The 12001-nt window shown below is 41.4% G+C and overlaps 1 protein-coding gene across 1 annotated transcript; it reads left to right on the top strand.

Annotated features, from left to right (window-relative positions):
• Positions 1-1007: 1007 nt before the first annotated feature.
• gdf3 (growth differentiation factor 3) lies at positions 1008-3284 on the top strand. The gene is made up of 2 exons (XM_051403156.1): positions 1008-1448; positions 2176-3284. Exons 1-2 carry the CDS (start codon positions 1148-1150, stop codon positions 3027-3029), a joined length of 1155 nt encoding a protein of 384 aa, XP_051259116.1. The 5' UTR covers positions 1008-1147; the 3' UTR covers positions 3030-3284.
• The last annotated feature ends 8717 nt before the right edge of the window (positions 3285-12001 follow it).

The raw sequence follows: 12001 nt of genomic DNA, 5'->3' as shown, positions 1-12001 counted from the left end.
ACTAAGTCAACAGTCTGACATGTTCTCATCTAAGTGCTCATTTATATTTGAGCCTTGTTTTCTGTTGTGTTAGGTTTGTGTACTTCCAGCTACACTCTCCTCATGTGCCGTGGATACTCCAGTTGTAGATGAACATGGCGTGGGCGTGCTGTGTGCAATGGTCTGTGACAGTGGCATGTTTGATAGCTACCACTGGGGGGAGCCAAAGTATCTACTCTCTTTTCTTTCTTTTAATTTCTGATTCTATTTTTACACAATTTTAAATTTTCTAAGTTTGTGAAACAAAGGGTGAATTACTGTTAAAAACAAATGAAAGGAGAGAAAATGCAAGTAAGACAGTCAGTGCATGTTGTTGCTGAGTTCTTTTTGTGTGGCTGGAATCGTTAAAAAGTTTAATTGCCACCACATTTGGGAAAGGAATAATGATGTTCTCCTGACCTTTCAAGTAGTGCCACTAACTGCGTTAACACCTCGATGTTATCAGAGTCTTCATTCCTTTGTTAGACAGCAGTCTCAGTTCATAGTGAGGTCCTGAGACTGCGCTGAATAACCACAACTGTATCTGTATCGGTGCTTTTGACATTGTTAAATAGAATATTTGTTGTTCTGACCACCGAAAATGAAATTGAGTTCATGGCCACTGTGCTGTTAGACTGAAGATCTCCTCAGGACACACAGTGGCAGTTTTATATTATTCATTCATTCATTCAAAATGTTATTATTTGGATGAAATGACCCTTTAATCAGTCAAACAACTTTCTATTTTCATTTTTCCATCTTCTACTCAAACTACTGAACCTCACATTCATATGGCGAGAAAATACTGATTGCACCTTTAAGGGGCAAGTTGGGGACATTATAGAGGGGCCAATGAACTTTAGGATACATATAAGTATTCACAAAAGCATTATTTAATCAACAATGTTAAAACAGGTAAACTCCATATCCGCGTTTTTTTGTGGATTATCAGAAACCTGACCTGACCCGAGATCACTACCCCCCACCGCCTTATCTCCGTCTGTCTGCCCGCTCCTCATTAACATAATGATGCAGTTGCACACCGGGAGGTTCCACAGCTTAAAACAAACGTCCCGCGCTCTTCGGGAGCAACGTTTCAGGTGAGGAGCCAGCCGGAGTCCGACCAAACATGAGGCCAAACATGAGGCCAAACATGGCTCCTGTGCTGCTGTTAGCGGTGTGTTTCCTCGGTGTGTGTGCTCTCTCACATGTGGAGGAGATGAAGAGCCAGGAGCGGCTCTTCCTCAGCTCCCTGGGGCTCTCCGGGCGGCCCCGGCCCGCAGGGGGCCACCAGCCCCGGCGCCGCGTCCCCTCCGCTCTCTGGAGGATGTTCCGGAGGTCCGAGAACATGCAGGCCCAGGAGAGCGACCCCTGTACGGTGTCTGAGTACGGAGTCCGCGGCAACATCATCCGATATGTGCAAGACCAAGGTAGGCAGTGGCCACATAGATTCACTGTGGTTGGGAAAGGCCAACCAGCTGTCCTGTGAAGTTCAAGCAGAAAGCATCAATGAATTGATTCTTTTAATAACATTCTATGGTTAAAGGCCTGTAGCACAAATGGCACATATTGTTTTTTAAATCATAAACTTTTGAATTGTAAAACGTGTACCTGGCCCTATGGTGCCAAGAAAGTGAAGTAATGACTTATATTTGCACACAGGCGAGAGATGGAGAGAATACACACCATCATTTATTGATCAATGTGTTATTCAGTAGTATTGCAGAACAATAGTAAAGTTTCTAGTAAAGTTTACTTTGGCTTTCATGGAACATAAAGCCTAACAGACATTTTGCACAATAATTCAAAATGTATTATTATTATCAACCAATAATTTAATTTCCCTTAATTGACCGATAATGTGCATCCCTACTCATGAGCTCAAATTCTTGCTGTTGTACACTAAATCATGCTGCCAGTGTGCTTCAGTAAAACCCAGCTGTACTGCAGAGTGAGTGCAGCCACAGTGTGTGTGTGTGTGTGTGTGTGTGAGAGAGAGAGAGAGAAGTAATTGGTCATGACAAATTCTTCTTCTCCATGATTTAGGCTATCATGCAACCGATCTCTCCTTAAATAAATAGAAAAACAAACAGATAAAGCCTTGATAAACTGTAACGTGCTGGTTAAAATGCTCGTCTCCCTGCTGATGTTTGGCAGGCCGGCTGGTGTCTGGCTGGAGCAGCAGCTGTCAGGTCTGTCTGGAGAAGCAGCTCTTCTTCAACATGTCCGTCCTCCAGCCTGTGGAGCTGCTGTCTCTGGCTCAGCTGGAAATCAAGTTCCACTGGAAGCCCTTCAGATCTGCAGAGCTCCTGCAGGGGCCCCGGGCCCTCAGTGTGTCTCTGTATAAAGTGATTCGAGCCACGCTGAGGGGAGCCAATCCCCAGGCCAACCGCAGACTCCTGCTGTCCCAGTCAGTCCGGCTGCAGCCCGAACCCAGCTCTATCACCATGGACCTCACCTCGCTGGCAGAGAGCTGGCGCAAACCGGGACGCAACTACGGTTTGGTTCTGGAGCTGCTGCCTCTCAGCGTGGATCCAGAAGAGCTTCTCCCTTTTCACCCTGGGAACTCGCTCCCGTTGGAACCAGCCCTCACGCTGCCGCTGATCCAGGCCTCGCTGGTGGCCGTGTCCCTCAACCCCCACCAGTGTCGCTCCAGACAGAGAAGAAGCGCCATCCACCTCCCCGTGACACCCAGCAACGTGTGCAAGGCCCGCCGCCTCTATATTGACTTCAAGGACGTGGGCTGGCAGGACTGGATCATCGCACCGCAGGGCTACATGGCCAACTACTGCCACGGCGAGTGCCCGTTCCCGCTCAGTGAGAGTCTGAACGGCACCAACCACGCCATCCTGCAGACCCTGGTGCACTCCCTGGACCCGCACGGCACACCGCAACCCTGCTGTGTCCCCATCCGCCTCTCCCCAATCTCCATGCTCTACTACGACAACAACGACAACGTGGTGCTTCGACACTACCAGGACATGGTGGTGGACGAGTGCGGGTGTCGATGAGGTTGGGGGACATTTCTGATTGGCTGCTGACTATCAAACACCCACCAGTTCTTTTTAAGCTCCTCAAAGTCTTTTTCTTTTTTGATGATTTGTCAGATCCGGTTGTCAGTGTACAATGTTCTTTGCAGTCAGTGATTTTAAAGAAATTAAAATGTGTATTTGTTTGTTCTCACAGAAATGTAGACATATATTTTAATGTGAGGGCTGATGTTAATAAAAATTGCAATAAGGTCACACTGGAGGACTGAATTTGAACGTTTTCTTCAGTCACTAATTTTGGCAGAGCTTTCTTTACTAATCCACACTAGATTAGGGGTCTGAAAATCAAATGACCCGGACCCGCCTTGAGCAAGGCACGGAACCTCTCACTGCTTCCGGGACGCTGGCAGCCCATCCCTCCTCCATCTCCACATTTGCACTTGCCCTGTTGTGTCTGTGATTGTAATTCGGGCCTCTTAATATCTTGTTCTTCTTTCAAGCTTTATTGAAGCAATACTGTCTGTGAGTGAGGAGGAAAACCTTTAGTCTTTAATGAAGGAGATCTTTCTCATGTTCCCTGTTTTTTTTTTTTGTTTTTTTTTATATCTTTTTAATCACAAAAAAGTTTTCCTATCATCCAAAGACTTTACCCTTTTTATAGAATGAGACTGGAAATATGATTGCAGCCTTGCTTTTTTAGGTTTTACTATGCAGATGAAAGTCCTCTGACTTTCAAAGTTAAAACATTATACACTATATTTTCTAATAACTTAGAATTATTTATAGGATTCTCAACTATTTGACTTAATTACAAGGAAATTGTATGCTAGATTTATACAGTAAATCAAATCTGATCATTTCACTACAAGTTTTGCAGAATTGGAGCTGCAACAAATGATTCTGTGCACTGTCAAATTTCTTGGTGATTCAGTGCATTTGTTAAATAAAATGGTCACGAGTTCCGAGAGCCTGGTATGGTGTCTTTTAGTCAAAACACCTAAAGAAAGCTGAGAAACAGAGGAAGGCAGCAAATCTCCCTTTAGAGAAACTGAAAGCGGAGGAAATTTTTAACACTTTTGAAGAGTCTCTGTTGATAAACTATTGAAATCATGATTGTAACCTGAAGATAAAACTTGCATCTTCTTGGAAAACCAATGCTCATTTCAAATAACTATAGAGAAAACAGAATATCAGAAAGCTTAATACATACTCATGTAACCATATTTTTCTGCTTATTGTTGATTTTTGCAGCTTAAACCTTCGTATTGACATAAATATCCACATCAGCACATTTTCCGATATCCATGCATACTGTTAAGCACAGAGCAAGTCTTGGTCTTTTCATGTCACCACTGTTTTCCTGTGGTTTACACGTTTCACTAACAGCGACCAGCTACTCTTTTATCTACTAAAGGAGAAATTAACTCTTATCTCACCTTCCTGCCTGATAACACCCCCACCACCTCCCTCACTGAGCCAGACAGACCACTGGGGTTGCCATGACAACCACCGGTCGCCACAGCAACCGGGAGAGTCTGACAGGTTGTAGTAATTAGTGAGAGAGACAGAGAGAGTTTGGGGTGTGAAGGAAGGAAGAGAGAAGAAGAGACCCAGTAATCAGCATTTGGCTCCCAGACTGTTCCCCCAACATTCCCAGTGGCTTATTATGGTAATGTTACTTTAAAAAACATCCTAGTCTTGTTCCTGAGGACATTATTGGTCACTATAGTGGTATTCTGAAAAATTCTAAAACATTAAAAACATGTTAAACTTTAGATTTTCCCCTTTAAATATAGAAAAAACTGTTTGGACACCGTCAGTACTGCCATATATTACGCTGCTTGTTTTAACATCAATACAGACATGACTGTTCAACTTCAAGACAGGAAGAAATGTAACAACACTAATTTACGTCATAAGGATGATCTCATGTTAAAATTGCAGTTCTGCTGTGTTTGAACTACGCCTGGTTGAATGAAGTGTAGACAGGTGCACAAAAAGCAAAAGAAAGTTGTTTAAAATGTTGAATATGACTGAAAACACTGGAATAATTTAAAAATGTTAAAATGGTAGCATTGATAGTAGGAAAGCAGAGCCAGAAGAGGGCGCTGCTCCCTGTTTCTTTTTTGGTTGTGTTTTTTTACACATCCACACAACCCAATAAAAGGCCCCTCCAGTGTTAATACTGCACTTCGATGTTGACGTGCTCACAAGAGACTTTTAGTGCCTATGGGTCAAGCTCCAACAACATTGTATTCCACGTTAACCATAATGCAACTGATAGGGTTAGTGACACTGACCATGACCGGTAAACTAACTTTCATATTTAAAATTGGTGGAGACGCCTTTTTTAAGCATTGTTGAGATCATTTGGTGAAAAGGAAGCATGATGTTGGAGGTGGTGGGGTAGGTTTGTTTAAAACGTTCAGTGTCTTTAACATGTTTAGATTTTAATTGTAGTTTCAATTCCATTTAAATATTAATATTGTAGTATATAGTTAGGACCTACCTCTCACTGAAACATAGACTATATGACTTACATTATGTGTTTAGTTCTCACTCTAGTATTAGTGGGATTAAAAAGATGTGACTGTCATTTAATTGCATTTTTTATTCTTAAGTTAAGCAGAAAAACAATGTGGGATATTTTTCAAACTGGGAGCTGCCCAGTATAACCCTGTCTTGCACTGGTGACAGACTACAATCAATCCAAACATCTCTAATTATTAAAAGATGCTTGATCTGAAACCAGTGAAGTATTTTCTGTACCATTAGGGTTTTTGTTTTGCTGCATCCCTTTCTTCATCCCTTCCTGTTTATTGTTTTGCCAGTTTTCTTAATCATCATGCTTTCTTATTGTCCTCTGATGTGTAACATCAGTGAACTGAAACAGGAGATGAATGAACAAGAGAGAGTGGAGCAGTGGGGGGAAAGGAAGAAGCCTGGGGCTGTTCAACAGCACTTTGCTGTCAAAGACAAAGTCATTTCCACTTTACCCTCTGGGGCCCACAACACACTCTACTGTATCTCCAACAGTCAGACTCACAGAAGTGTTTTTCTTCCTGTCTCTAAAACTAAAGCACTGGCCCTCTCTCCTCCTCCCAGATGAATCCTCACTTGGATAACTTTAAGATAACTTCAATTATTAAGCTTGGTGGCGATGCCTGGGGACAACCTGATCTTCTTCAACACTCAGGAAACAAGATAAAGAGGTGACGCTTTTGTCACTGCGTCTAGGACAATGGGTCTGGGCAGTGCTGGTCGGCCCACCACCTGGTCCTGAAATATCTCAATACCTGTTCGATTCCCATGAGATTTGGGACAGGTAACCAAGGTCCCCAGAGGATGAATCCGAATGACTTCAGTGATCACAGCAGCCATTTTGACATGAAATAGTAGGGTTAACACAGGTGGTGCCAAATATACTAATTACGGTTCAGTTCCATTCTGGTCAAACATGTTGGCTCACTGAAAGGCTCTGCTACACTAAATGGAACAGAACCTTAATTAGTATCACTGGCAACACCTGCGATTTCATGTCAAAATGGCTGCTGTGAAAAAGGTCTACTGCCTCCTTGATTCCTTCATGACAAATTCCCACCTGCTAATTAGTAAATATAAGCATGCATGCTAACATGCTAAAGTAAAGTGGTGAATAGTGGGTAATTGGGTGACATGGGAAGGTTGTCGACTGACACACACCTGGACACTTGGCCTGTAAAAGCTCACTCCCTCCCTTCCTACAGCTGGCAACCATACATCACTGTCTTTTGCCTTGTCTTATGATTTCTGTTTCCTTCAGTTTAATACATTACTCTTGTTTTAAGTAAATCTCTTGCATGGACTCCACTTTTAACATTCCCTGAGCCAATCTGTGACACTGTTGACTAAAAATAACACAAATGGACACACACACACACACACAGGTTTGTGAAATCTGTGCTTTCATTGACCGGTGTCATGAGTTCAGATGTTAGTGGACACAATGGATAATAGCTTGGCTTTCTTTCTCTCTTCCTTCTCTTGCAGCTTCACTCTCCCACATGTGCACAGTCAGTGAGAAATGAATAATCAATACCAGTCGAGATGGAGCCAGCATGACTCAGACATCCTGACTGGATGTGGCCTCTTCCGTCCATCTGTATTTCTGTCTCCAGTCAATCTATTAATTTCTGTCTGCTCTTACTGCCTTGCAAGAGAAGGAAATGGAGGGAAATCTTGATGCTAAAGCATACAGTGATATTTTAGACATTAGTGTGCTTCCAGCTTTGTGGCTACAGTTCAGGGAAGACCTGATCTTGACTGGCCTGCACAGAGCCCTGACCTCAACCATATCCAATACCTTGGGGATAAACTGGGACACTAAGCCAGACCTCATCACCAAACATCAGTGCTGGACCTCACTGATGCTCTTGTGGCTGAACTGGAGCAAATTCCTGCAGATTCAGAAATGTGGTGTAAAGCCTAAAAGTGGAAGAGTGGAGGAAGAGTGGTTATAGCAGGAGATTAATCCTCACGGTTTGGGAATGACAGGTTCAGTAATAGTATAGGGGTGTGATATTCAACTATCCGCATACTTTTGGCCGTATACTGTGGCTTCTTAGTCGTCCGCTTTCCGGTGTCGTTTACGTCAAACAACTGAGATACACCTTTTGAATGTTTAACTTCTTTATTTTTGATTACACAGGGTCTTAAGTTATTGCTCATATGTAATAATTAACACAAAACGGTGTCAAATGTAAAAATGCAACACTTTGGAATCTGCTGCTGCTCTGACTCTCCATAAAACCCCTATGGTGGAAGGCATGACGTTTAATAAAACAGTCATTAAAAACAAAACATAAAACCAGAAAATAATGGAAAGTAACCACATTTAAGTTCTGAACATAAAACCAATTTTGAGATGTTTGTACTTTATTGGTAATGTTTACATTTATTACATTTTATGCTATTTTACTACATTTCAGATGAGAATATTGCACGTCTTATTAAATTATAAGATTAATTATACTGTTCTATACTTTTACTTCCAAGATAAGATTTAGCCATAAAAATAAATACTGAATGGGCTTGGACATATTATGAATTCATTTTTGATATACCAAAGAGAAGAAGAAGGAAGAAGAAGATTCAACTCCACCTGGATCAGCTACAGTATTACTACTGGGTTACCAAATAATAACACTGACAGGAACCATTTTTCATAACGAGGAGAATCACTTTGACACTACATATGTATACATTTTAATACAAATGCTTGTTTACTTTTACTCGAGTGGAGGAATTAGTTGTTGTTATAAAGGATTTTAATATGTCTGACATTAAGAGGAAATATTCTTCTATCAACCAACAGGGGGCAATGTGGCTTCAGCTTAGTCTAGAACTGATTGGCTGCTGTAGCTGTCTTTGTACCTACTGGTTATGTATGTGTGTGTGTGTGTGTGTGTGTGTGTGTGTGTGTGTGTGTGTGTGTGTGTGAATACTCTCAGCATGAGGTAGCTGGTTAGCAGTGGGTAGTCGGTGAGCTGACCACTGCAGAGCCCATCAGGAGTGAATCTTAGTGAGGGTATGATGTGTGTGTGTGTGTGTGTGTGTGTGTGTGTGTGTGTGTGTGTGTGTAGGGCTCAATGGTAGGTTTTATCATGTCATAATGAATGTGTCAATAAAGCAATAAACTCAAATGATGTAAGGAATAAAATAAATTACATATTCAGTTATCTATTTTTCTTTCCCGTGAGTAAAAAAGAAGTTTTACTTTATCCTTTACCCTCTTCATCCACCTCTCCTCTTCCCCACATTTATATCCCCTGTACTGACCTCTACTTCACATCTTCAGAAGTGTTCATAAAGCACTGGTTACCAGCAAAATATAATAAGTAATCATAATTTATTAAATTGCCATATTTTAAAGACATAATCAAAAATGTAATCAAGTAATCCATGATAATATAACTATAATATAATACAAACTTTTTCAAAATGTAATCTGATTGTAGTTTTTGTAATATGATTACATGTAATCAGTTCCTTTCCAGCACTGACTATGACATTTTACAGCACCTTTATTATGAGCAGATGATCATATGAGTGACAAAGATGACAGTAAGGCACTTATTCTCTCTCAAACACACACTCATCGTTCCATTGACCTCCATAGTGAGTACAGTAATACGACAAGCACTCTGACTAATGTTCTATCACCCCCACACACACACACACACACACACACACACACACACACACACACACACACGCTTCTTGGCTCCCATATTTCTAATCCTTTTACAGTCTCTGTCACACTCATATACATTTGGCACACACACACTGTCACCTAATCAATGATAATGGAATCACAGTGTATCCTGCCCAGTAACACAAGACTCTGTCATTAACATGCTAACCTACACTTTCGGTCACACACATACACATGTTTGCATGTCGGAACATGAACCGACACTCAGCAGCAAACTAAACCAGATGGTACGTCGTGCTCCCACAAAAATCCCAAAAGGGTTGGGTGAGAAATTATAAAGTTCAAAGCTCAAAAAATATATATGTTTCTTTATATAGTAATTTAAAAGGTATCACTAGTATTGATGAACTCAGAAGTTCAATCTCATCAAACGTTGCATTAGACAGGTCTTCTCAGGAAAACTGACAACTTTGACTTCCAGCTGTTGAAGAAAGTGCAACATTAGCAGCCAAAGAGCAGACAAAGTTCTTCTATAGACCAAAACAGAGCTAAAAGGAGAGTGAATATCGATCTTACATTCATTAGGTGGACAACACGACTCAAGATGAATGCTAATGTTGATCTATGTCTGCTGCATGTGTAAATAGGCAGTTTGCTAACATATTAACATAACTTCAGAAGGCGAGAGCATATACAGGCGACCTTACATACAGGCGAAGATTCAGTGTATACATTTTAGGAGGATATTTTTTTAATTAGTAATAGTAATTGTAAAAGTAATTTGTAATCACCTGAAAAAAAGAAGGAAGAAATGAATGAATCCAGCCTTTTATGGAGGGGTGCTTTTTTTGGCGGTGCTGGCCATTTTAGGAAATGCACACAAGGTTTTTGCCAACTGACGCCAAAACTAGAGGTCTTCTTGGCTCTAAAATTCTGGATCTGAATGAGGCCTCAAGGAATACTCACCCAACCTGACATGCATAAATTGAAAAAAAATATGCATAAAAAGTTATTTATATAGCCCAAAATCACAATTTTCCTCAGGGAGTTCTACAATATGTACAGTGTACGACACCCTCTGTTGGGTAAGGAAGAAAAAAAACAAAAATGAAAGAAACCTCAGGAAGAGCGACAGAGGAGGGATCCCTCTCCCAGGACGGAATGACATGCAATGATAAATAAGGATAAATATCACAGAATTTACAAATTACGATGGCAGAATTTCTGATACATGTAGATTATAAAATATATGTGAAGAATGTGGATCCAGGAGGACACTGAGCAACTCCAGGTGAGTCTAAGTGGCACCTGAGAAACAGAGCTGATAGAGAGTCTCGTATTGACACACACACACACACACACACACACACACACACAGACACACACACAGACCGGAGACCTGTAGTGATAGAGCTAGACCCTACCTGACCCAATTAAATGATCAGGCCTGAATCAGGTCTGGGCTGGGTCTTGATTTCTGGGAACAGAGTGGACCTATGAAGACCTCTAATCCAAATTCAGACCTCTAAACCAATTACATCACTCTACTAGCTACTATGCCCAACAATTAACAAGCTCAAGTGTGATTTTAACCATTGGAAGGGTTAGCTTGTAGTAGCTAGAAGGCTAACAACATAGAAAGGGTATCTTTTACTGCACTCTAGCAGTTTTCTCCAGTAAAAGCTGCTCCCAGTAGCTTTGTGAATGGGCCTTAAGAGGAAAAACTCTTAGCTCAGAACTTTTCGGTGCCATTTAGCAGAACTCCTGGTGGTAAAATAAAATACTCTGTGAATACGGCCCCTGGATGTCAGCGTGAGTTGTGGCTGGCGGCGTCCTGTAATGAGGTGACAGCAGGTTCCACCAACACACACTTTAACACCTCACATGGACACATACACAGACACACAGCAGACAGAGGTGACACCATTACCCCTGACCCTAAAGCCTGCATCTGTGTGTGTGTGTCCAGGTGTGTGTCTGTGTGTGTTCACAGTGGGAGGGGCTGTGGCAGTTGGAGTATTTAATTACAAACCATACGGCGGAGCTCCGGCTTCACGCTGATACAGCTCAACACATTCACATTAATTCTGACACAAATATGATTTTAATGAGCATCTAACAACAGTGTAAGATAGTTAGACACAGCACACTCTTAAGGTCACTGACCCTCTTCAGGTTAATACGTCCTTTTGCCATATTTACGAATGTTTTTTGTCCAGTGAGACGTCTCTATGACATGAAGTGTAAAGTCTGTCTTGACCTACATTTATATAATTGCTGCAGGGTGAATCGGCTCAGTTGATCTCCGGTTGCTATGAATTAATTTTGCAAATCAGTTTAGGAAACGACTTGAGGTTATTTTGGCGTCTGTTAACTTGTAGAATTGAAACAAACATGAGAAATGATGTAGTACACCGCTTATCGTGATTCACTGCACGCTGTTTATTCTGTAAATGAAAATAATTCAAACTCTTGTATGCTTCGCCGGGAAGTGGTTCTGTGAGGGACAAGGATATTGTGCAAGAAAACACTGATCAGGTTTCCCTTCAAATGTAGTGCAAATTTTAACCAAGTTTAAGTTACGTTTCGATTCACTACTGTTATGTGAATAGAAGTTGAGCACACTGAGATAAACAGCTGGTGGTGCTAATTCTCCAGTCGGAGGCCATTAAAGCACCGCAGAGGAAGAGGGCACAACAAGATGACATAATTAACAGAGCCAAGTCAAACCTCAAATGATGGAAAATCACAACACACACAAACACAATGGAAGTATAACATTTATGTTTGTTTCATGTAT

The sequence above is a fragment of the Dicentrarchus labrax genome, unplaced genomic scaffold, assembly GCF_905237075.1.
Source record: "Dicentrarchus labrax unplaced genomic scaffold, dlabrax2021, whole genome shotgun sequence".
Lineage (NCBI taxonomy): Eukaryota > Metazoa > Chordata > Actinopteri > Moronidae > Dicentrarchus > Dicentrarchus labrax.
The sequence above is the reverse complement of the archived record's forward strand: the minus strand, read 5'-3'. Positions and strand labels throughout refer to the sequence as shown.